Below are 27,845 nucleotides of genomic sequence, written 5' to 3'. Positions count from 1 at the left end.
AATCAAGCAATAACTTTTATATACCTGTTTTGTTAAATAATTATTATATATATATAAAAAATTAATGGAATTCTTAATTTGAATATTTTTTGCGAATTTATTTATCTATGGCGTACAACTTTTAAAATACATACGTGTTCACACATTTTACATAGAAATCTCATCATGTGTCTAATAACATAATCAACGGTATTATTTTTATAGGAACGTTCATGTGATATATAAAACTAAAACATACTTTCAGTTAAAAAAAAGAATTCAATCAAATCACACTTATATACATAAATGAATGAAATCCCAAGATTTCATATTAAAAAAAAATTCAAAAGTACGAATTTATCGTTAAAATTGAAGATCTATGTAAAATCTATGTTCTAAGTAAATAAAACATTTATATGTTTAATTTTAATGCGCTCTGTCGCCGTATAGTTCCTAATACTTTTCCATATTCGCGTTCGCATTTACCTCTAAAATTAAGTAAATCCTCGAATACTCATAATTAATTGGTTAGCTTGCTTTATCTAGACTTTTTAACACCTGAATCTACCAAAGTATTGTTAAGACTGCTGGCACGAGTTCAATTGCTTTTAAATAACACCGAGATATTTGACAAGATTTTAAAAACCATTTCAGCGTAATATTCACTAAAATACAAATTCAATTCTTATTATCATAAACGCGCCAAAATGTTTTTTCTGGCCAAGATGGCGTCGCATGACTCACTTGTAAACACATGAAGAATTATTGATATTTTTACTCATATAAATACGTATTATGAATCTATAAAAAAACCAGCAAATAAAACTCCATGATAGTATTAATATTAAACAAGATATTATCAACATGTATACGTCATTGTCGATTCGACTAATCTGTTCTGTGTCGCGTTACTGACTCTTTAACGCCTTTTAAAGTCATGTTTTAGATAGATTACTCTTAACAATACTTTATTTTTCACTGTCATCTGTCAAATAGGCTTTTCGATAGAGTATTGAATTTTATAGAACTACTAAGAAGCGTCTATAATGGTCCTATAGTAGTAGCTTTTTAGTAAGTTCAGAGTGCAGGTGTTAATAATTCCACACAATTAGAATATTCGAGAATAAACTCCACAAGTTAAAAAATAAACCAAATTTAACTAGACACCATTGTTGCCATAATTGCGGCCAAATAGTTATCTATTGTCGAATGGACATTATATAAAATATGTGACAAAAATCCTTTACCAAAGGTTTATGAATAAGACGAGATTTTGACATTGATTACAGAATGTACTGAGATTTAAAACATACTAGAATATCCATGGTAGGTAAGATTTATTTCCTTTAAACGACAACAATAGCTAAACTAAGCAATTTTTAATGAAAACATTCTGATAAAATTAGGTTAAAATAAATCAATTAACATAAAAATCGTCTCGGAACTTATTTGTTGACATAAAAATACGATATAATGTTGCAATTTTCTAATCATTTCATAATTAACAGGGACATATACATATGTAAAAGCTCAATTCATTCTGTAACAGCCGCACTACGGCTTTTTTCTGCGATATTATTTTATACTAATTTCAATATAAGTATTAGTCTAGCATTTAGTTTAAATCGCGGAAAAAACTCGAGTGCGGCGTTAACTTAAATCAGAACGCGGTTATGGTATTAATACCCGCAAATTAACGTACGTACTCGTACGTTATGTGGGCCCGTTGGCGAATAGTTTGTCAAGCCCCGCCCCTTCGGCTGATTAGACGGCGCTACGCGGTTTCTCTTTAGGTACATTCATCGCTGGTAGATTAAGTATGAACACTTCCTTCTTGAATAATAGGCCTACATTTCTTCCGATCAGCTAGAAAAAAAAGCGGGTGACATTGATATAGTGGCAATGAAAGCCAGTAACTATTTAATGGAGGCCGCCCATTCTTTCCGTATCTACCTCAAGAATCACTGCGCAGTCCGAAAGCCTAAAAAAGGCGAAGCGCCCAAACCGGAGCGGAAGCCGAATAAGGCGGTGATATGGGTCGCTAAGGAGTACCCGAAGTGGCAACATATCATTTTGAGTATTCTCAAGGAGTTAAATGGGGTAACTATACTGTTATAACGTAATTAGTTTCGCTTGATTTATTTATTGTGTCCTCAAACATTGTGCAAAGCAATTTAAGATTAGCGTGCGATTATCCCTTTGTCTATGTGCGTATTTAACACTCGCTCGTACGGTGAACGTACATTGTGAAAACCGGCCGAAGTCTGATCGACTACTTGTCTATTAGAAAAAACATACGGTCACGAAAGAGATAGAAATCTGTGGCTAAGACCTCAAAGTTTATACTGCCATTGGCATTGTCAAACATTGTAAAGAATTAACAAAAATGAGATTAAAAAAAACATGTCAAACTTTATATACACACAAAAATTAGTTGGGAATTAATTTATTCAAATTACAATTAAAAGGAAATATAAAAATATATCCAGTTAAAGTGAGTTTACGAAAGCTTGACGGGAAGTTAGAAAACACATTAACGTCTTCGTCTAAGTTTTTAATGGCAATAATAACGAAAAGTTATATTTGTGAAAATTATTTAAATAGTAACTTATTAGTTCTAACCTCGTAACGCTTATTGGTATAAAAAATTATATAAAAACTGTTTATTTTATACCATATATATATATGTATATAATCATCAAATCATTATGATTGCAGCCTTCAGGTCTCCCCGATAACAAAGTATTATCAACAAAACTTTCTGCTATAAACGATCTTAAAAAATATATGAAAAGAGTGATGCCATTCGTTCAAGCCACAAGAGATAATCTACAAAAGATTGGTCCCGAAGCCCTCTCTGTTGCCTTGCCCTTTGATGAGGCCCAACTGCTTGAAGATAACAAACAATATCTGCTGAATACTTTGGGTGTAAGTATTTGTAGGCTTAATATTTACTGCTTCGTATAAATTATTTATATTATCAGTAGAAAATATAATATGTTTATATGAAAAGATGTCAAGATGGGCTAGCTTAAATAATCTACAATTACATTGTATTTATATTATTTAAGCATGTAAATTAATAAAAGTAACGATGCGATATTAATGTTCATATTACTTCGAGTATTTATTATGAAGTTAATTTTTTATAGCTTAGTCTGTTTCGAAGGACCAAAATAATTCTTTGACAATTTAAATAATCATTTAACGCATTAGTAACATTTTTAAAGTTTTGAATATTTCTTAATGCATACAGTTATACACCGGACTTAAACGATAGGCTGCTATGTCGGGGTTCCATTTTGAATTTTTAGTATGTTTGTAATCGGGACCTAAAGAAAACAAGAATTAAAAAGAAAAATGTTTTTTTTTATTTGGACCACATAATTAGGACAAACACATGATATAAATTGACATACATACGTTAAAATATAAAAACAATTTACATTACTATGAATAAAATAACATAAACCGAAGTTATTTTATCGTAGGCGTCGTCGAATGCCGCCTGAAGACCTATTTTCTTTGCTTGTATAACAGTTAAGACTGTTGTTGATTCCGGTAGGTCTTTGCCAAATCACAGAATTTTTATTTTCGATTAAAAGTCTTTGATAATATTTAGTTAAAACTCGTGTTCTCTTGTTAGGTGAAAATTACAAATTTCTAGTAATTATAACATAATTAAAGATAAATCAATAATATTCACTGCGTACGTAAAACAATTCTACCCAAAACACGTTTGAACTTGTCGTTAACCAAAACGGACAGTAGAATGGGTAAACGAAAAACCTGTACTTTATTGTATACAGATAGTCTAAAAAAAAAATCAATTTATTACAAAACTTTTTATCTGTCATCGGAGATTTGTTTAAATAATTGGATTATTGTATAATTTTCTGAATCAACAGCTTGACGCAATCGAAGTCAAACATACATACAGTCCTGATACTCCAGAAAAAACGATAGAAGACTGTGCGCCTGGTAGTCCACATGTCAACTTTATTGCGGTACCTGGACTTACAGTGACCTTCACCAACCCCACACCGATGAGTGGATTGTTTACCATTTCTGTGACCCTGGTAGATGGGGATACGGTTGAGAAGATTAAAGCCAAGATCGCTAAAGAGATTAAGGCTATTAAAGGTTAGTAAAAAAAATTGGTTAAAATAAATCCAAAGTTATAGTCACCAGTAATACTCATTTTCAGTGGATTAGTGTTTTAACTATTCTAGGAAATATTCTCTAAGGATTCACTTGGATTGACAGAGTGTTTGTGGCTTAAAAGCAAATGGGAGAATTTCTGTGTTTGTTTGTATTATAATAATATAATATTTGTGTGTAAATAAATAATGCAAGTAAAATTTGATAAAGTTAGTTCTATTGAAATATAAACGCAATTTTTTACACAACTCGACGTTTCTTCACAGCAGTCGTGGTCAGCGACTGCTACATGAACTTGTCAAATAAATTTGATATAAAGGTTATATATAGGCCACCTATTGCTGGGAAGTATAAAGCAGTCAGCTGTAATTTTTTAATTGTCTCACTATGTATTGTGTGTTAATTATTATGTATACGTTAGTTTACTGTCAAATTATTTGATTACGATAGTAAGAAATAACTATTTGTATGTAAATTTAAAATACAATTTATTTTAAACACACAAATACAGTATTTACAATATTTTTAACATGCATAGTATTAATAATAATAATTCAAAATGAATAAATAGAAAATTAAAACAAATTTGGTTCCTGTGGCAGCATTTCCTCGCTGTAGTGTGTGTGGTATATCTACCAGGCGCAAGCTTAAATCTTTAATTTAGTTAAATAACTATTATATTTATATAGTTAAATTGAAAACCCTGAAAATATTTTTTATTAACTTTCAGACATAAATGCTCTAAAGCTGTGGCGATATCTTGATCCGGCGTTAGGTCCTCGCAAGATTCCAGTAGCAGGCGATCACGTGACAAAATGCGCGGAACTCGTCAATGGCGATGGTATACGCGTACACGTGGAAGCGTCGCGTATAGAACTCGTTCAGAACGGAACGAATATTGACGTCGGCTTACAGTTTGTGTATACTTATGATAAGTGATTGTTTTCAGAAATATATTTATTTATTTTTATAATAAGTGTTTTATTTTGTTAGTCCTTTATTTGTTTAGAGATTTTAATGCTTCGAAAAGTGGTAAGAAACGTAAGAAAAGTTTCTAAAACTCTTTGAACAATTTTATTAAAAAAATAATCTTTGTTTTTACGGTTAAGTTTAGAAATTTATTGGTTAGTTTATTTGTTGTAAGCACTGAATACAGTTGTGAATTTCCAACATGCCTTTAGGCACATCAATGTGTAAGTAAGCATTTTGCGATTGTATATGCATCTGCATAAAGTATTTAATGACGAAATATAGTATTGCCATCAGAAGAGCTATAGATTTACGTTTTGTTCATTTCTGTCTCATCGCATTAGTAATCAAGAATTCAAATAAACCAAAAAAAAAATCGCTTTAAATAATTTATATATGGTAATTGCGCACACTTAAACACACACACATATTGCGTAAAACACCGACATATTGAGTATAACACTAGATTGGCATTGTGATGATATTTTTTTACTTTCTATCGAATCGATTACGAGTGCATTACAGCAGTCGGACAGACTTGGTCGTGTATCTCATGTTAAATGTTTTATTAAAATTTGATTATATAGTCGCAAGGAGTTATAATGGGTTAAGAAATAAAAGAGTTGCAATTTTATATTATATTTAAATAACATATAAACGTTTATTCACATAAAAATGTTTAACATCGCGAAAACGATATGGCGGCGATCCCCGGCGGTCGCAGGCTATGCGAACGCGAAATACCTAAATAATCCAATATTTACACACTTATATAATACAAACATATAAAAAAAACGATTTCCATAGCTGTGATTTAGGGCTGATGATTGATTTACCACAAACAATTTGATTAAACAAAATACAGTGTAATCTGTATAACTCGCACCTCGTTAAATCGACATCCTCAGTGAGTCGCAAAAAAATTGCCATTCCTTTCCGCTGAACCTTTTAAGTGTGCGGTATCTCGAATTATTTAGACGTTGCTACTCGAACAAAATGTTATTTCCCTACGAAATATTGATAATACATATTTATACTCTCTAAAAACGGACAAGTCGGAGTTAATAAAATATATTGACGTCTTACTTGTCATTCCCCGAAATAATAACAATTAAAAAGAATGTTCGGGGTTCGGAGTATTGTTATTGTCATTGTACGTAGTTTAAATCAAAATAACGGATTTGTTTAGTGTACAGTTTACTTCATTAATATGTAAAAATATATACAACAAAACTTATTTGAATTGTGATTCAAATTCGACTCTACAAATGGAAAAATACACATAGAAATCGCGGCTTTGTATGTCGAAATTTCAGCAGTCAAATCATATGTATCTAAGTTCTTGTTAAAAAAATTAATCTACTATTTCGAGGCGACATGAGTGAAAAATTGTAACTACCTTTGACTTTGAATAAAATTCTTGCTTAATAAGTAAGAAAATATATTTTGGAATGTCGTAAATAAGGATCATAAAGTAGCATTTAGGTCGTATCTCAGTCTTTGTGTTTCTCACGATACCATAAACATGTCTATTGTGAAAAAGGCACTAAATAGAACCAAAAAACTAAAAGAAATGGCCACAAAAAATTTCACCAATATTGACTTAGTTACTAGTAAAAACCGAACAAACAAACCCTTCATCCATCCACGCAGGTTTGCGTACTATAAAGACTTTTTATTGCCATAAAACACTTCTTATAACATAAATAATATAAATGCATTTGAATGCTGTGAAAACTCCGCTCTTGGCATTCATGGTCATGCAACATTAAGGCAATTATATATATATATATATAAAAATTTAATGGAATTCTTAATTTGAATATTTTTTGCGAATTTATTTATCTATGGCGTACAACTTTTAAAATACATACGTGTACACACATTTTACATAGAAATCTCATCATGTGTCTAATAACATAATCAACGGTATTATTTTTATAGGAACGTTCATGTGATATATAAAACTAAAACATACTTTCAGTTAAAAAAAAGAATTCAATCAAATCACACTTATATACATAAATGAATGAAATCCCAAGAGGGAGGCTTCGCCTTAAAATTTTAAAAATAATTCAAAAGTACGAATTTATCGATAAAATTGAAGATCTATGTAAAATCTATGTTCTAAGTAAATAAAACATTTATATGTTTAATTTTAATGCGCTCTGTCGCCGTATAGTTCCTAATACTTTTCCATATTCGCGTTCGCATTTACCTCTAAAATTAAGTAAATCCTCGAATACTCATAATTAATTGGTTAGCTTGCTTTACCTAGACTTTTTAACACCTGAATCTACCAAAGTATTGTTAAGACTGCTGGCACGAGTTCAATTGCTTTTAAATAACACCGAGATATTTGACAAGATTTTAAAAACCATTTCAGCGTAATATTCACTAAAATACAAATTCAATTCTTATTATCATAAACGCGCCAAAATGTTTTTTCTGGCCAAGATGGCGTCGCATGACTCACTTGTAAACACATGAAGAATTATTGATATTTTTACTCATATAAATACGTATTATGAATCTATAAAAAAACCAGCAAATAAAACTCCATGATAGTATTAATATTAAACAAGATATTATCAACATGTATACGTCATTGTCGATTCGACTAATCTGTTCTGTGTCGCGTTACTGACTCTTTAACGCCTTTTAAAGTCATGTTTTAGATAGATTACTCTTAACAATACTTTATTTTTCACTGTCATGTGTCAAATAGGCTTTTCGATAGAGTATTGAATTTTATAGAACTACTAAGAAGCGTCTATAATGGTCCTATAGTAGTAGCTTTTTAGTAAGTTCAGAGTGCAGGTGTTAATAATTCCACACAATTAGAATATTCGAGAATAAACTCCACAAGTTAAAAAATAAACCAAATTTAACTAGACACCATTGTTGCCATAATTGCGGCCAAATAGTTATCTATTGTCGAATGGACATTATATAAAATATGTGACAAAAATCCTTTACCAAAGGTTTATGAATAAGACGAGATTTTGACATTGATTACAGAATGTACTGAGATTTAAAACATACTAGAATATCCATGGTAGGTAAGATTTATTTCCTTTAAACGACAACAATAGCTAAACTAAGCAATTTTTAATGAAAACATTCTGATAAAATTAGGTTAAAATAAATCAATTAACATAAAAATCGTCTCGGAACTTATTTGTTGACATAAAAATACGATATAATGTTGCAATTTTCTAATCATTTCATAATTAACAGGGACATATACATATGTAAAAGCTCAATTCATTCTGTAACAGCCGCACTACGGCTTTTTTCTGCGATATTATTTTATACTAATTTCAATATAAGTATTAGTCTAGCATTTAGTTTAAATCGCGGAAAAAACTCGAGTGCGGCGTTAACTTAAATCAGAACGCGGTTATGGTATTAATACCCGCAAATTAACGTACGTACTCGTACGTTATGTGGGCCCGTTGGCGAATAGTTTGTCAAGCCCCGCCCCTTCGGCTGATTAGACGGCGCTACGCGGTTTCTCTTTAGGTACATTCATCGCTGGTAGATTAAGTATGAACACTTCCTTCTTGAATAATAGGCCTACATTTCTTCCGATCAGCTAGAAAAAAAAGCGGGTGACATTGATATAGTGGCAATGAAAGCCAGTAACTATTTAATGGAGGCCGCCCATTCTTTCCGTATCTACCTCAAGAATCACTGCGCAGTCCGAAAGCCTAAAAAAGGCGAAGCGCCCAAACCGGAGCGGAAGCCGAATAAGGCGGTGATATGGGTCGCTAAGGAGTACCCGAAGTGGCAACATATCATTTTGAGTACTCTCAAGGAGTTAAATGGGGTAACTATACTGTTATAACGTAATTAGTTTCGCTTGATTTATTTATTGTGTCCTCAAACATTGTGCAAAGCAATTTAAGATTAGCGTGCGATTATCCCTTTGTCTATGTGCGTATTTAACACTCGCTCGTACGGTGAACGTACATTGTGAAAACCGGCCGAAGTCTGATCGACTACTCTGATCGTCTATTAGAAAAAACATACGGTCACGAAAGAGATAGAAATCTGTGGCTAAGACCTCAAAGTTTATACTGCCATTGGCATTGTCAAACATTGTAAAGAATTAACAAAAATGAGATTTAAAAAAACATGTCAAACTTTATATACACACAAAAATTAGTTGGGAATTAATTTATTCAAATTACAATTAAAAGGAAATATAAAAATATATATACAGTTAAAGTGAGTTGACGAAAGCTTGACGGGAAGTTAGAAAACACATTAACGTCTTCGTCTAAGTTTTTAATGGCAATAATAACGAAAAGTTATATTTGTGAAAATTATTTAAATAGTAACTTATTAGTTCTAACCTCGTAACGCTTATTGGTATAAAAAATTATATAAAAACTGTTTATTTTATACCATATATATATATGTATATAATCATCAAATCATTATGATTGCAGCCTTCAGGTCTCCCCGATAACAAAGTATTATCAACAAAACTTTCTGCTATAAACGATCTTAAAAAATATATGAAAAGAGTGATGCCATTCGTTCAAGCCACAAGAGATAATCTACAAAAGATTGGTCCCGAAGCCCTCTCTGTTGCCTTGCCCTTTGATGAGGCCCAACTGCTTGAAGATAACAAACAATATCTGCTGAATACTTTGGGTGTAAGTATTTGTAGGCTTAATATTTACTGCTTCGTATAAATTATTTATATTATCAGTAGAAAATATAATATGTTTATATGAAAAGATGTCAAGATGGGCTAGCTTAAATAATCTACAATTACATTGTATTTATATTATTTAAGCATGTAAATTAATAAAAGTAACGATGCGATATTAATGTTCATATTACTTCGAGTATTTATTATGAAGTTAATTTTTTATAGCTTAGTTTGTTTCGAAGGACCAAAATAATTCTTTGACAATTTAAATAATCATTTAACGCATTAGTAACATTTTTAAAGTTTTGAATATTTCTTAATGCATACAGTTATACACCGGACTTAAACGATAGGCTGCTATGTCGGGGTTCCATTTTGAATTTTTAGTATGTTTGTAATCGGGACCTAAAGAAAACAAGAATTAAAAAGAAAAATGTTTTTTTTTTATTTGGACCACATAATTAGGACAAACACATGATATAAATTGACATACATACGTTAAAATATAAAAACAATTTACATTACTATGAATAAAATAACATAAACCGAAGTTATTTTATCGTAGGCGTCGTCGAATGCCGCCTGAAGACCTATTTTCTTTGCTTTTATAACAGTTAAGACTGTTGTTGATTCCGGTAGGTCTTTGCCAAATCACAGAATTTTTATTTTCGATTAAAAGTCTTTGATAATATTTAGTTAAAACTCGTGTTCTCTTGTTAGGTGAAAATTACAAATTTCTAGTAATTATAACATAATTAAAGATAAATCAATAATATTCACTGCGTACGTAAAACAATTCTACCCAAAACACGTTTGAACTTGTCGTTAACCAAAACGGACAGTAGAATGGGTAAACGAAAAACCTGTACTTTATTGTATACAGATAGTCTAAAAAAAATCAATTTATTACAAAACTTTTTATCTGTCATCGGAGATTTGTTTAAATAATTGGATTCTTGTATAATTTTCTGAATCAACAGCTTGACGCAATCGAAGTCAAACATACATACAGTCCTGATACTCCAGAAAAAACGATAGAAGACTTTTTTTTTTTTTTTTTTTTTTTTTATAAAATAGGGGGCAAACGGGCAGGAGGCTCACCTGATGTTAAGTGATACCGCCGCCCATGGACACTCTCAATGCCAGAGGGCTCGCGAGTGCGTTGCCGGCCTTTTAAGAATTTGTACGCTCTTTTCTTGAAGGACCCTAAGTCGAATTGGTTCGGAAATACTTCAGTGGGCAGCTGGTTCCACATAGCGGTGGTGCGCGGCAAAAATTGCCTTGAGAAACGCTCAGTCGTGGAACGTCGGACGTCGAGGTGATACGGGTGGAATTTTGTATTTTGCCTCGACGTCCGATGCTGAAACTCAGCTGCAGGTATTAATCCGAACAACTCCTCTGAACACTCTCCATGGTAAATGCGGTAGAAGATGCAGAGTGACCCCACATCTCTACGCAACGCCAAAGGATCGAGCCGCTCGGAGAGGGATTGGTCATCGACGATTCGAACCGCTCTTCGTTGGATACGGTCAAGTGGAAGGAGCTGGTACTGGGGAGCCCCCGCCCAGAGGTGAGAACAGTATTCCATGTGGGGCCGTATTTGCGCTTTATAGAGTTGCAAGCGGTGGCCCGGAGTGAAGTACCGTCTCGCCTTGCTGAGCACACCAAGCTTTTTGGAGGCTAATTTAGCCTTTCCCTCCAAATGACCGCGAAACTGAACGTCGTTCGATATGTCAACGCCAAGTATTCCGATGCTGGCTGTGGCTTCAAGAAGAGTGTTTTCGAAAAGAGGAGTAGCGACAAAGGGTATTTTTTTCGCGGAAAACGCGCAAACTTGTGTCTTCTTGGGGTTAAATTGGACTAGGTTTAGTCTACCCCAGTCCGAGACTCCACGTAAAAGAGTTTCGACTTCAGACACAAGTTTGTTCCGGTACTCATCGACAACTGCCCGAGAAATACCTGCCCGGCCAGTGTAAAGAGTATCCCCAGTGCTGTCGTCCGCATAGCAATGAATGTTGCTAAGTTGCAACATGTCATTGATATGCAGAAGAAACAGGGTCGGGGACAGAACACAGCCTTGTGGGACCCCAGCATTCACGGGTTTAAGGTCGGAACATGCTCCGTCGACGACGACCTTGATGCTCCGATCGGCTAGAAAGCTGGAGATCCAGTCGCATAATTTCTCAGGAAGCCCGTAGGCTGGTAGCTTCGAGAGCAGTGCTTTGTGCCACACCCGATCGAAGGCTTTCGCTATGTCCAAACTAACCGCTAGTGCCTCCCCCTTGGACTCAATTGCCTCTGCCCATCTATGAGTAAGGTATACTAGAAGGTCACCAGCTGAACGACCACGACGAAAGCCGTACTGATAGTCGCTAATCAGCTGGTGGCCCTCTAGATAACTCAAGAGCTGGCCATTAATAATGGATTCCATTATTTTGGAGAACAAGGAGGTTATTGCGATTGGGCGATAGTTGGATGGATCAGTGCGATCGCCTTTTTTAGGGATCGGATGTATCGAAGCGGTCTTCCAGCACTTCGGGACAGTGCCGAGCGAGTACAGGTACCGGAAAAGGCGCGTCAGGACCGGAGCCAACTCAGGAGCACATGTACGCAGCACAATTGGAGGGATACCATCCGGCCCGCTCGACTTATGAATGTCCAAGGAAGATAGTGCTCTGCGAACAGCACGTTGCTGGAATGTGATTTCCGGCATTGAGTTATCACACCGCGAAATCGCCGGTGGTGATCTCCCCCGGTCATCCAAAGTCGAGTTGGACGCAAAGAGACAGCCCAAGAGGTCGGCCTTCTCCTTCGCAGTGTGGGCGAGCGAGTCATCCTCTCTGTGCAGCGGTGGTATCGATGGCTGACAAAAATTCCCTTGTACAGCTTTGGCGAGAGACCAGAAGGCTCGGGTCCCAGAAGGGAGTTGGGCCAATCTCTCGCCAAATCTGGCGATGTGCTCTGACTTTGCCTTAGCGATTTCCCGTTTGAAGGACCTGGAGGCTGAGTTATATGCTTTTTTATGTTCGCTGGTATTGGCATCACGAGATATCGCCGCTTCCGCCCATGCATTAAAGCATTCTCGCTTTCGACGCGATGCCGCCTTGCAAGAACGCTTAAACCAGGGCTGTGACCTGCCACCGATCGGCACCGCAGAGAATGGAATAAAAAGTTCCATGCCCTGCAGAACCACTTCGGCGACAGAGGCAGCGACGGAATCTGGAGCTTCCGACGAAAAGCACATAGGCCCCCAAGGGTAGGACGCAAAGAAAGACCGCATCCCATCCCAATCTGCTGACCGATAGTGCCAAATACGACGACAACCCGAAAAACGGGGCCGAGGAGGGCGCGTAGTAGGCACAGTACTCCGGACCACACAATGATCCGATGAACCCAATGGCGGGTCAACAGAGACTTGATAGGTCTCCGGATGTGAGGTCAGCAGAAGGTCCAACAAAGAGGGTTTATGACCATCCACATCTGGTATTCGCGTAATCGCAGGGACCATTTGTGACAGGTCGTAAGCTAAAGCAAAGTCGTGAAAGGATCTTCCCGCGTGATCGGTGGTTTCCGAACCGAGCCAATCGGCATGGTGAGCGTTAAAATCGCCAAGTATCACGATTTCAGCGGTAGGAACCCCTTCGAGCAGGGAATCTGTAGCCATTTGGATGTGCTCAATGAGTCGCTCAGTTTCGGTATTTCCGCTATGGGACCTATACAGGCATGCGTAGAATCGCGGATGGTCATCGCAGTCTACGCGCAGCCAGAGGCTAGATAGGTCCCTTCCTTCAAGCGACCCGAGGCGACGAGAACAGATATCCTCTCTGACGTACACGCAAACTCCCGCCCGCGGCACAAATGAATGTTCCAATTTGTACCCCGGGTAGGAGAGGTAGGAAGTATCAGCCGGGAAGGATATCTGAGTCTCAGTAAGGAAGAATAAGGCCGGCTTCGCAGTTTCGAGGTGAAAGTGAACCGCGTTAAGATTAGAGTTGAGCCCCCTAACATTGGTAAAGTCCACTGAGAGCGTGGAAGGGGATGCCTTCGGTAAATTCTTCCGTTTGCCCCGAGATCGAAACTTATAGTTTTTTGAGCAGTTTTTGCCCACCCCAGAATACGAAGGGCAGCCTGTGCATCCACCACCGAATACTGATTGTTCCGATGATGGACGCTCAGAGGGGGATTCTCCACAGCGGAAACGTGTGGTACCCCCCTGGGGTAATCTCTGTTTAAACTGCATCTTCATATTCTGGGGGAGGGGGGAATTGATGGGCTCCGGGAGTCTCACTCACCGCACGAAACGCGAGTACAATAAGATGAACCTATTGCATCACTTCACGCCGGTTTTCTGTGAGACAGTGGTACTGCCCCGGTCGTGCCTGCCCGATTGGCTGAAGCCCGAAAGCAACAGCATGGCACTCCCACTAGGAGCATGGCACTCCCACTAGGTAAGACTGTGCGCCTGGTAGTCCACATGTCAACTTTATTGCGGTACCTGGACTTACAGTGACCTTCACCAACCCCACACCGATGAGTGGATTGTTTACCATTTCTGTGACCCTGGTAGATGGGGATACGGTTGAGAAGATTAAAGCCAAGATCGCTAAAGAGATTAAGGCTATTAAAGGTTAGTAAAAAAAATTGGTTAAAATAAATCCAAAGTTATAGTCACCAGTAATACTCATTTTCAGTGGATTAGTGTTTTAACTATTCTAGGAAATATTCTCTAAGGATTCACTTGGATTGACAGAGTGTTTGTGGCTTAAAAGCAAATGGGAGAATTTCTGTGTTTGTTTGTATTATAATAATATAATATTTGTGTGTAAATAAATAATGCAAGTAAAATTTGATAAAGTTAGTTCTATTGAAATATAAACGCAATTTTTTACACAACTCGACGTTTCTTCACAGCAGTCGTGGTCAGCGACTGCTACATGAACTTGTCAAATAAATTTGATATAGGCCATCTATTGCTGGGAAGTATAAAGCAGTCAGCTGTAATTTTTTAATTGTCTCACTATGTATTGTGTGTTAATTATTATGTATACGTTAGTTTACTGTCAAATTATTTGATTACGATAGTAAGAAATAACTATTTGTATGTAAATTTAAAATACAATTTATTTTAAACACACAAATACAGTATTTACAATATTTTTAACATGCATAGTATTAATATTAATAATTCAAAATGAATAAATAGAAAATTAAAACAAATTTGGTCCCTGTGGCAGCATTTCCTCGCTGTAGTGTGTGTGGTATATCTACCAGGCGCAAGCTTAAATCTTTAATTTAGTTAAATAACTATTATATCTATATAGTTAAATTGAAAACCCTGAAAATATTTTTTATTAACTTTCAGACATAAATGCTCTAAAGCTGTGGTGATATCTTGATCCGGCGTTAGGTCCTCGCAAGATTCCAGTAGCAGGCGATCACGTGACAAAATGCGCGGAACTCGTCAATGGCGATGGTATACGCGTACACGTGGAAGCGTCGCGTATAGAACTCGTTCAGAACGGAACGAATATTGACGTCGGCTTACAGTTTGTGTATACTTATGATAAGTGATTGTTTTCAGAAATATATTTATTTATTTTTATAATAAGTGTTTTATTTTGTTAGTCCTTTATTTGTTTAGAGATTTTAATGCTTCGAAAAGTGGTAAGAAACGTAAGAAAAGTTTCTAAAACTCTTTGAACAATTTTATTAAAAAAATAATCTTTGTTTTTACGGTCAAGTTTAGAAATTTATTGGTTAGTTTATTTGTTGTGAGCACTGAATACAGTTGTGAATTTCCAACATGCCTTTAGGCACATCAATGTGTAAGTAAGCATTTTGCGAATGTATATGCATCTGCATAAAGTATTTAATGACGAAATATAGTATTGCCATCAGAAGAGCTATAGATTTACGTTTTGTTCATTTCTGTCCCATCGCATTATGTGTATGTGTGTGTATCTCATGTTAAATGTTTTATTAAAATTTGATTATATAGTCGCAAGGAGTTATAATGGGTTAAAAAATAAAAGAGCTGCAATTTTATATTATATTTAAATAACATATAAACGTTTATTCACATAAAAATGTTTAACATCGCGAAAACGATATGGCGGCGATCCCCGGCGGTCGCAGGCTATGCGAACGCGAAATACCTAAATAATCCAATATTTACACACTTATATAATACAAACACATAAAAAAAAAACGATTTCCATAGCTGTGATTTAGGACTGATGATTGATTTACCACAAACAATTTGATTAAACAAAATACAGTGTAATCTGTATAACTCGCACCTCGTTAAATCGACATCCTCAGTGAGACGCAAAAAAATTGCCATTCCTTTCCGCTGAACCTTTTAAGTGTGCGGTATCTCGAATTATTTAGACGTTGCTACTCGAACAAAATGTTATTTCCCTACGAAATATTGATAATACATATTTATACTCTCTAAAAACGGACAAGTCGGAGTTAATAAAATATATTGACGTCTTACTTGGCATTCCCCGAAATAATAACAATTAAAAAGAATGTTCGGGGTTCGGAGTATTGTTATTGTCATTGTACGTAGTTTAAATCAAAATAACGGATTTGTTTAGTGTACAGTTTACTTCATTAATATGTAAAAATATATACAACAAAACTTATTTGAATTGTGATTCAAATTCGACTCTACAAATGGAAAAATACACATAGAAATCGCGGCTTTGTATGTCGAAATTTCAGCAGTCAAATCATATGTATCTAAGTTCTTGTTAAAAAAATTAATCTACTATTTCGAGGCGACATGAGTGAAAAATTGTAACTACCTTTGACTTTGAATAAAATTCTTGCTTAATAAGTAAGAAAATATATTTTGGAATGTCGTAAATAAGGATCATAAAGTAGTATTTAGGTCGTAACTCAGTCTTTGTGTTTCTCACGATACCATTAACATGTCTATTGTGAAAAAGGCACTAAATAGAACCAAAAAACTAAAAGAAATGGCCACAAAAAATTTCACCAATATTGACTTAGTTACTAGTAAAAACCGAACAAACAAACCCTTCATCCATCCACGCAGGTTTGCGTACTATAAAGACTTTTTATTGCCATAAAACACTTCTTATAACATAAATAATATAAATGCATTTGAATGCTGTGAAAACTCCGCTCTTGGCATTCATGGTCATGCAACATTAAAGCAATAAAGTAAAAAATGATTATGTTATTTAGAAAAGTCCTTCCAGTCACGAGAATCAGGCCTCTTTACTGACATAACTATATCTGATGAGAATCAAGCAATAACTTTTATATACCTGTTTTGTTAAATAATTATTATATATATATAAAAATTTAATGGAATTCTTAATTTGAATATTTTTTGCGAATTTATTTATCTATGGCGTACAACTTTTAAAATACATGGTTTCATAAAGACTGCAATAAACAAAATGAGATTTGCTGTGTAAATTGCAGTGGACCTCATTTAGCAATATCCAAAATGTGTCCAATAAAAATGAATAAAATCCTAGAAAAGAAAAATAAAATAACATATGCAAGCATTGCCAGCACAAAAGATAACAATGAGTTCCCTCCCCTTCCACCACGCTCCAACCCTGTAAATAAAAAAGTGATTAGTGTAAATAATGCACCCAAACATGTAAATAAATCTGTAAATATTAAGCCTGTCTCACAGGCTATAAGTATTAATGATATAAAATCACAAATAATTGCAAACAGTGATGTACTTATGGCCCTGGTACAAACACTGGTTCAAATAGGTAATAAGAATGATAATGAGCCTATAACTACAACATTTATTAAAGATATACTTATTAAAAATTTGTCAATATAATGGATACACAACCATATACAACATCATCTCTACGTATTGCGCAATTTAATGTTCAAGGTGCAAATCATAAAAAACATCTTCTTACAAAATTCTTAAATGAAAATAATATTGATATTTGTTTACTAAATGAGACATGGTTAAAAGACCATCAATCTTTTTATATTTCCGGTTATAATTTCTACAATAAAAATTCAAAAAATCCTCGTAATGGTGTAGGAATATTAATTAAACCATATTTGAAACACAATGTTATAAATACTACTTTTTATGAAGATATTCAAACTATAGCCATAAGTATATACACAGAAAATACTACACTGTCTATTCTTTGTGTGTACTGTCCTCCGTCACGTAGGAGTATAAGAATGAATAGATTGCACAATATTATAAGAGAATTACCGAAGCCTCTTTTTGTAAGTGGTGATTTCAATGCACATCATATTGCTTTTGGATGTATGTCTACGAAAAGTCGAGGGAATAACTTATATAATATAATTGATGAATGTGATTTATGTATTTTGAATAATGGTAGCTTTACTACAGTAAATTATCCTACACGCAACCCCTCAGCAATAGATGTAAGCTTTGTTAGTCCATGTGTGGCTCCTCTTTGTGAATGGTCAGTACATGATGATGCTATGGGTAGTTATCATTATCCAACCATAACAAACATTACAATGTGCATTGAAAGATACACAATTAATAAACATGTTGACAGATTTTTATATGATAAAACAGATTGGACAAAGTATAGTGAATTGTCTGGTTTGGTCTTCCATGACATGATGGTTAGCGTAGAGAGTCCAATAAAATCTTATGATGAGTTTTGTAACCGGCTCAATAAACTCAAACTCATGGCAGTTCCTAGATTCACTAGGACTAACTTTAGGAGTAGACCACCAGCCCCTTGGTGGAACAGTATATGTGAACAAGCCGTAATACAATCTTACAAAGCCTTGAAATTGTATAGAAATGATTCAACAGAATATAATTACATCAACTATAAAAGATTAGATGCTTTAAAAAAACGCACTATAAAGGAGCAAAAAAGAATCAGTTGGAATGGTTTTTGCAATAGTTTCAATAGAACTACACCCATCAGTAAAATTTGGAATCTCATTAAAAAGTTTAAGGGTATCAGAATTGGTAATAAATCATATAGGGATGAATTTGTAGAGCCACTTTTAGATAAGTTATCAGATAGTAACAATTTACTTGACCCAAATTCATTAGACAATTATTTTAATATTAACAATGAAAATCCTCAATCTAATTTTTTATTGGATTCTTTTTCATGGTCTGAACTTTTAATGAGTATACAATCTAGAAGAAATACTAGTCCTGGTTTAGATGATTTTCCATATTTATTAATAAAACATCTATCTGAATCTGTACAAAAGCTATTTTTGAATGTTCTTAATAATCTATGGCATAAAAAACTCATACCAAGTTCATGGCAAACTCAATGTGTAATACCTATATTAAAACCAGATAAGTCACCTGAACAGATCAGTTCTTATCGTCCAATCTCGTTATCATCATGTATTGGAAAAATATTTGAAAATATGGTGAAATCTCGACTTGACTGGTATGCAGAATCCAATAATGTCATTCCACACATTCAATATGGATTTCGCAGAGGAAGAAGTTGTGTTGATAGCTTCATTTCTCTCATATCTGATCTGAAAAATGCAAAAAACAATAAATTACACACAGTTTGTGTATTTCTAGATGTGCAAGGTGCATTTGACAGTGTGGATCCTGGCATACTGGTGAAGGTACTCAGTAATTCTGGTATACCTGGACAATTATGTAAATGGATTTATGATTTCCTCAATAACAGAATACTATATGTTAGGCATAACAATATCTTATATGGACCTAGAACTGCATCAAAAGGTACTATACAAGGTGCCACATTATCACCCTTGTTGTATAATTTGTATACTTGTGAGATATGTAAATATGTTAATACTAAAAATGTAAATATACTTCAATTTGCAGATGATTTAGTGTTGTATAGTTCAGATGTAAATTTAACAGTAGCCATTGAAAATGTTAACACTGCCTTAAGACAGTTAAATAATTATTATCAACACACATTAAAATTGAAAATAAATGCTGGCAAAAGTAATTTAATGCTATTTGGAAAGGACACACCAGTAGTGGATGTTGTCTATAATGGTGATGTCATTCAAAGAGTCACCTCACACAAATTTTTAGGTATTATCATTGACCAGAAATTGTCATTTGAAGAACATATTAAATATGTATCTAGAAATGCATTAAATGGTGTTAACATTTTAAGATGTCTAGCAGGTGTTACATGGGGTGCAGATCCCAAAATACTTTCATTATTATATAAATCTATTGTAAGAAGTCATTTTGATTATAGTTCTTTAGCTTATTTAAATAGCACTCATGTACATAAATTGGATATATTGCAGAACAGAGCTTTGAGGATCATATCAGGAGCAATGTGTTCGACTCCCATAAGGGCCATGGAAGTCGAAACAAATATTATGCCATTGATATTGAGACGACTTATGCTTGCAGAAAGATACTGCCTGAAACTATTATCATCAAATAATATCCAAATTATAAATAGGATAATACCTCACCCAATCAATATAGATGGTCCACTCACTTCACCAAATGATCTCCTGAGAGGTACATCTCCAACTCTGTGCCAGATCTTCTTAGAAATACAATCTCATTATTCGAACATCAAAAAACTTTCACACTGGTCGTGTTACACTCATTCATACAGTTGTATCACTCATCCTATTACGATTTTATCCAATTTAATCGAAAATAATTCAGATTTACTGGCTTTTATAGAAGAAAATAACAAGTATTATACAATCTACACTGATGGCAGTAAAGGCAATGATTTTGTGAGAAGTGCGGTCTATGATTCTCAAAAAGATGTTGCTCAAAGCTTTGCTCTCGATAAAAAGTGCTCCATATTTACAGCAGAGGCATATGCAGTTTTTGCCGCTTTAAAATCTATAATTTCTATAAATAATTGTAAATATTTTCTAATTTTGACAGACTCTGAGTCTTTTAAATAGCCTTAAGCATTCTAATATTAATAATTTTAAAACTAATTATATTATTTATTTAATTAAAGATACTGTCTTACGGTTGCATAAAAAAGATATAACTGTTGCCTTTATGTGGGTACCCTCACATAAAGGTATTACTGGTAACGAAAAAGCAGACAAAGCTGCATATGAAGGGATTAACACTCTTAATGTCAGAAATGTGGTACAGGTTCCTATGACTGATTATTATTATTATATCAATAACTCGATAAAATTTTTATGGACAGCATTATGGAAAGAAGATCAAAAATTGAAAGGAAAATGGTATGGTAGTATACAGGAAAATTTACATATAAGACCCTGGTATGATGAGTTGAATACTAGCTGTATCGTGAGTCGTGAGTTCGTTACCACAATCAACAGATTGCGCTTTGGGCATAACACTGCACCCGCGCACCTCGCTAAACTTAATATTATAACTAACAATATTTGCTCTTTCTGTAATAATAACGAGATCGCAGATATCAACCATATCTTTTTTAAATGCCAAAACCAAATATTCATTTTTAATAGACTAATATTGGCAAGTGAAATAATGGAAATTAGTGATCCCTCCCGCCGCCAGTTGTGTGATTTGCTCAAAAACAAAAAGTGTTATAGTGCATTATATAAATACATCAAAAATACCGTGGGGAAGATTTAAGAAAACAAGTGAAACGATAGAATAACATGTGAATTAGTGACCGTAAATAAGACTTGGCTTAAAGGTCTCGTTACCAGGCCATAAAATTATTAAAAAAAAAAAAATTTAAAATACATACGTGTTCACACATTTTACATAGAAATCTCATCATGTGTCTAATAACATAATCAACGGTATTATTTTTATAGGAACGTTCATGTGATATATAAAACTAAAACATACTTTCAGTTAAAAAAAAGAATTCAATCAAATCACACTTATATACATAAATGAATGAAATCCCAAGAGGGAGGCTTCGCCTTAAAATTTTAAAAATAATTCAAAAGTACGAATTTATCGTTAAAATTGAAGATCTATGTAAAATCTATGTTCTAAGTAAATAAAACATTTATATGTTTAATTTTAATGCGCTCTGTCGCCGTATAGTTCCTAATACTTTTCCATATTCGCGTTCGCATTTACCTCTAAAATTAAGTAAATCCTCGAATACTCATAATTAATTGGTTAGCTTGCTTTACCTAGACTTTTTAACACCTGAATCTACCAAAGTATTGTTAAGACTGCTGGCACGAGTTCACCTGCTTCTAAATAACACCGAGATATTTGACAAGATTTTAAAAACCATTTCAGCGTAATATTCACTAAAATACAAATTCAATTCTTATTATCATAAACGCGCCAAAATGTTTTTTTCTGGCCAAGATGGCGTCGCATGACTCACTTGTAAACACATGAAGAATTATTGATATTTTTACTCATATAAATACGTATTATGAATCTATAAAAAAACCAGCAAATAAAACTCCATGATAGTATTAATATTAAACAAGATATTATCAACATGTATACGTCATTGTCGATTCGACTAATCTGTTCTGTGTCGCGTTACTGACTCTTTAACGCCTTTTAAAGTCATGTTTTAGATAGATTACTCTTAACAATACTTTATTTTTCACTGTCATCTGTCAAATAGGCTTTTCGATAGAGTATTGAATTTTATAGAACTACTAAGAAGCGTCTATAATGGTCCTATAGTAGTAGCTTTTTAGTAAGTTCAGAGTGCAGGTGTTAATAATTCCATACAATTAGAATATTCGAGAATAAACTCCACAAGTTAAAAAATAAACCAAATTTAACTAGACACCATTGTTGCCATAATTGCGGCCAAATAGTTATCTATTGTCGAATGGACATTATATAAAATATGTGACAAAAATCCTTTACCAAAGGTTTATGAATAAGACGAGATTTTGACATTGATTACAGAATGTACTGAGATTTAAAACATACTAGAATATCCATGGTAGGTAAGATTTATTTCCTTTAAACGACAACAATAGCTAAACTAAGCAATTTTTAATGAAAACATTCTGATAAAATTAGGTTAAAATAAATCAATTAACATAAAAATCGTCTCGGAACTTATTTGTTGACATAAAAATACGATACAATGTTGCAATTTTCTAATCATTTCATAATTAACAGGGACATATACATATGTAAAAGCTCAATTCATTCTGTAACAGCCGCACTACGGCTTTTTTCTGCGATATTATTTTATACTAATTTCAATATAAGTATTAGTCTAGCATTTAGTTTAAATCGCGGAAAAAACTCGAGTGCGGCGTTAACTTAAATCAGAACGCGGTTATGGTATTAATACCCGCAAATTAACGTACGTACTCGTACGTTATGTGGGCCCGTTGGCGAATAGTTTGTCAAGCCCCGCCCCTTCGGCTGATTAGACGGCGCTACGCGGTTTCTCTTTAGGTACATTCATCGCTGGTAGATTAAGTATGAACACTTCCTTCTTGAATAATTGGCCTACATTTATTCCGATCAGCTAGAAAAAAAAGCGGGTGACATTGATATATTGGCAATGAAAGCCAGTAACTATTTAATGGAGGCCGCCCATTCTTTCCGTATCTACCTCAAGAATCACTGCGCAGTCCGAAAGCCTAAAAAAGGCGAAGCGCCCAAACCGGAGCGGAAGCCGAATAAGGCGGTGATATGGGTCGCTAAGGAGTACCCGAAGTGGCAACATATGATTTTGAGTACTCTCAAGGAGTTAAATGGGGTAACTATACTGTTATAACGTAATTAGTTTCGCTTGATTTATTTATTGTGTCCTCAAACATTGTGCAAAGCAATTTAAGATTAGCGTGCGATTATCCCTTTGTCTATGTGCGCATTTAACACTCGCTCGTACGGTTTACTGTATGTACGTTACATTGTGAAAACCGGCCGAAGTCTGATCGACTACTTGTCTATTATAAAAAACATACGGTCACGAAAGAGATAGAAATCTGTGGCTAAGACCTCAAAGTTTATACTGCCATTGGCATTGTCAAACATTGTAAAGAATTAACAAAAATGAGATTAAAAAAAACATGTCAAACTTTATATACACACAAAAATTAGTTGGGAATTAATTTATTCAAATTACAATTAAAAGGAAATATAAAAATATATCCAGTTAAAGTGAGTTGACGAAAGCTTGACGGGAAGTTATAAAACACATTAACGTCTTCGTCTAAGTTTTTTAATGGCAATAACAACGAAAAGTTATATTTGTGAAAATTATTTAAATAGTAACTTATTAGTTCTAACCTCGTAACGCTTATTGGTATAAAAAATTATATAAAAACTGTTTATTTTATACCATACTTATATGTATATATTCAACATCAAATCATTATGATTGAAGCCTTCAGGTCTCCCCGATAACAAAGTATTATCAACAAAACTTTCTGCTATAAACGATCTTAAAAAATATATGAAAAGAGTGATGCCATTCGTTCAAGCCACAAGAGATAATCTACAAAAGATTGGTCCCGAAGCACTCTCTGTTGCCTTGCCCTTTGATGAGGCCCAACTGCTTGAAGATAACAAACAATATCTGCTGAATACTTTGGATGTAAGTATTTGTAGGCTTAATATTTACTGCTTCGTATAAATTATTTATATTATCAGTAGAAAATATAATATGTTTATATGAAAAGATATCAAGATTGGCTAGCTTAAATAATCTACAATTACATTGTATTTATATTATTTAAGCAGGTAAATTAATAAAACTAACGATGCGATATTAATGTTCATATTACTTCGAGTATTTATTATGAAGTTAATTTTTTATAGCTTAGTCTGTTTCGAAGGACCAAAATAATTCTTTGACAATTTAAATAATCATTTAACGCATTAGTAACATTTTTAAAGTTTTGAATATTTTATTAATGCATACAGTTATATACCGGTATGTCGGTAGTATGTTTGTAATCGGGACCTAAAGAAAACAAGAATTAAGAAGAAAAATGTTTTTATTTTATTTGAACCACATAATTAGGACAAACAGGATATTAATTGACATACATACGTTAAAATATAAAAACAATTTACATTACTATGAATAAAATAACATAAACCGAAGTTATTTTATCGTAGGCGTCGTCGAATGCCGCCTGAAGACCTATTTTCTTTTCTTTTATAACAGTTAAGACTGTTGTTGATTCTGGTAGGTCTTTGCCAAATCACAGCATTTTTATTTTCGATTAAAAGTCTTTGATAATATTTAGTTAAAACTCGTGTTCTCTTGTTACGTGAAAATTACAAATTTCTAGTAATTATAACATAATTGAAGATAAATCAATAATATTCACTGCGTACGTAAAACAATTCTACCCAAAACACGTTTGAACTTGTCGTTAACCAAAATGGACAGTTTATTGTATACAGATCGTCTAAAAAAAACATTTTGTTACAAGACTTTATACGTCATCGGAGATTTGTTTAAATAATTGGATTATTGTATAATTTTCTGAATCAACAGCTTGACGCAATCGAAGTCAAACATACAGACAGTCCTGATACTCCAGAAAAAACGATAGAAGACTGTGCGCCTGGACTTACAGTGACCTTCACCAACCCCACACCGATGAGTGGATTGTTTACCATTTCTGTGACCCTGGTAGATGGGGATACGGTTGAGAAGATTAAAGCCAAGATCGCTAAAGAGATTAAGGCTATTAAAGGTTAGTAAAAAAAATTGGTTAAAATAAATCCAAGCTTATAGTCACCAGTAATACTCATTTTCAGTGGATTAGTGTTTTAACTATTCTAGGAAATATTCTCTAAGGATTCACTTGGATTGACAGAGTGTTTGTGGCTTAAAAGCAAATAGGACAATTTCTGTGTTTGTTTGTATTATAATAATTATAATATTTGTGTATTTGTAAATAAATAATGCAAGTAAAATTTGATAAAGTTAGTTCTATTGAAATATAAACGCAATTTTTTACACACCTCTTGAAAATATTTTTTATTAACTTTCAGACATAAATGCTCTAAAGCTGTGGCGATATCTTGATCCGTCGTTAGGTCCTCGCAAGATTCCAGTAGCAGGCGATCACGTGACAAAATGCGCGGAACTCGTCAATGGCGATGGTATACGCGTACACGTGGAAGCGTCGCGTATAGAACTCGTTCAGAACGGAACGAATATTGACGTCGGCTTACAGTTTGTGTATACTTATGATAAGTGATTGTTTTCAGAAATATATTTATTTATTTTTATAATAAGTGTTTTATTTTGTTAGTCCTTTATTTGTTTAGAGATTTTAATGCTTCGAAAAGTGGTAAGAAACGTAAGAAAAGTTTCTAAAATTCTTTGTACAATTTTATTAAAAAAATAATCTTTGTTTTTACGGTTAAGTTTAGAAATTTATTGGTTTGTTTATTTGTTGTGAGCACTGAATACAGTTGTGAATTTCCAACATGCCTTTAGGAACATCAATGTGTAAGTAAGCATTTTGCGAATGTATATGCATCTGCATAAAGTATTTAATGACGAAATATAGTATTGCCATCAGAAGAGCTATAGATTTACGTTTTGTTCATTTCTGTCTCATCACATTAGTAATCAAGAATTCAAATAAACCAAAAAAAATCGCTTTAAATAATTTATATATGGTAATTGCGCACACTTAAACACACACACATATTGCGTAAAACACCGACATATTGAGTATAACACTAGATTCGCATTGTGATGATATTTTTTTACTTTCTATCGAATTAGTTTTACGTTAGTAACTGTAATGGTAGAAAATAAGGTTAAAGTAAAAATCGATTACGAGTGCTTTACAGCAGTCGGACAGACTTGGTCGTGTATCTCATGTTAAATGTTTTATTAAAATTTGATTATATAGTCGCAAGGAGTTATAATGGGTTAAGAAATAAAAGAGTTGCAATTTTATATTATATTTAAATAACATATAAACGTTCATTCACATAAAAATGTTTAACATCGCGAAAACGATATGGCGGCGATCCCCGGCGGTCGCAGGCTATGCGAATGCGAAATACCTAAATAATCCAATATTTACACACTTATATAATACAAACACATATAAAAAAAACGATTTCCATAGCTGTGATTTAGGGCTGATCCTTGATTTACCACAAACAATTTGATTAAACAAAATACAGTGTAATCTGTATAACTCGCACCTCGTTAAATCGACATCCTCAGTGAGTCGCAAAAAAATTGCCATTCCTTTCCGCTGAACCTTTTAAGTGTGCGGTATCTCGAATTATTTAGACGTTGCTACTCGAACAAAATATTATTTCCCTACGAAATATAGATAATACATATTTATACTCTCTAAAAACGGACAAGTCGGAGTCAATAAAATATATTGACGTCTTACTTGGCATTCCCCGAAGTAATAACAATTAAAAAGAATGTTCGGGGTTCGGAGTATTGTTATTGTCATTGTACGTAGTTTAAATCAAAATAACGGATTTGTTTAGTGTACAGTTTACTTCATTAATATGTAAAAATATATACAACAAAACTTATTTGAATTGTGATTCAAATTCGACTCTACAAATGGAAAAATACACATAGAAATCGCGGCTTCGTATGTCGAAATTTCAACAGACAAATCATATGTATCTAAGTTCTTGTTAAGTTGAAAATTTCGTTAGCATTTCCCTTGACATTCGAGTTATAGAGATTCCATTGTATTACTAAATTTATTTAAAATGCAAAATCAATCTACTATTTCGAGACGACAAACATGAGTGAAAAATTGTAACTGCCTTTGACTTTGAATAAAATTCTTGCTTAATAAGTAAGAAAATATATTTTGGAATGTCGTGAATAAGGATCATAAAGTAGCATTTAGGTCGTAACTCAGTCTTTGTGTTTCTCACGATACCATAAATATGTCTATTGTGAAAAAGGCACTAAATAGAACCAAAAAACTAAAAGAAATGGCCACAAAAAATTTCACCAATATTGACTTAGACAAACCCTTCATCCATCCACGCAGGTTTGCGTACTATAAAGACTTTTTATTGCCATAAAACACTTCTTATAACATAAATAATATAAATGCATTTGAATGCTGTGAAAACTCCGCTCTTGGCATTCATGGTCATGCAACATTAAAGCAATAAAGTAAAAAATGATTATGT

General features: G+C 33.7%; 3 protein-coding genes and 1 long non-coding RNA gene across 4 annotated transcripts; all 4 read left to right on the top strand.

Annotated features, from left to right (window-relative positions):
- The first annotated feature begins 1,092 nt into the window (after nt 1-1,092).
- LOC123712169 (leucine--tRNA ligase, cytoplasmic-like) lies at nt 1,093-5,110 on the top strand. Its single transcript, XM_045665152.1, has 5 exons — nt 1,093-1,305; nt 1,846-2,079; nt 2,698-2,907; nt 3,888-4,122; nt 4,871-5,110. Exons 1-5 carry the CDS (start codon nt 1,303-1,305, stop codon nt 5,077-5,079), a joined length of 891 nt encoding a protein of 296 aa, XP_045521108.1. The 5' UTR covers nt 1,093-1,302; the 3' UTR covers nt 5,080-5,110.
- Nucleotides 5,111-7,954: 2,844 nt separating this feature from the next.
- Nucleotides 7,955-9,815, top strand: LOC123712214 (leucine--tRNA ligase, cytoplasmic-like). Its single transcript, XM_045665216.1, has 3 exons — nt 7,955-8,167; nt 8,708-8,941; nt 9,567-9,815. The coding sequence occupies exons 1-3, from the start codon at nt 8,165-8,167 to the stop codon at nt 9,813-9,815; spliced, it is 486 nt and encodes a 161-aa protein (XP_045521172.1). The 5' UTR covers nt 7,955-8,164.
- Nucleotides 9,816-14,232: 4,417 nt separating this feature from the next.
- Nucleotides 14,233-15,377, top strand: LOC123712194. Its single transcript, XR_006754056.1, has 2 exons — nt 14,233-14,402; nt 15,138-15,377. It is a non-coding gene; the product is annotated as an uncharacterized LOC123712194 (long non-coding RNA).
- A 7,868-nt stretch (nt 15,378-23,245) lies between these two features.
- LOC123712178 (leucine--tRNA ligase, cytoplasmic-like) lies at nt 23,246-25,937 on the top strand. The gene is made up of 4 exons (XM_045665163.1): nt 23,246-23,442; nt 24,073-24,282; nt 25,195-25,396; nt 25,698-25,937. Exons 1-4 carry the CDS (start codon nt 23,266-23,268, stop codon nt 25,904-25,906), a joined length of 798 nt encoding a protein of 265 aa, XP_045521119.1. The 5' UTR covers nt 23,246-23,265; the 3' UTR covers nt 25,907-25,937.
- Nucleotides 25,938-27,845: the final 1,908 nt, after the last annotated feature.

Source organism: Pieris brassicae, chromosome 7 (assembly GCF_905147105.1).
Source record: "Pieris brassicae chromosome 7, ilPieBrab1.1, whole genome shotgun sequence".
Classification (NCBI taxonomy): Eukaryota; Metazoa; Arthropoda; class Insecta; order Lepidoptera; family Pieridae; genus Pieris; species Pieris brassicae.
This window is presented reverse-complemented; position numbering and strand designations above follow the sequence as displayed.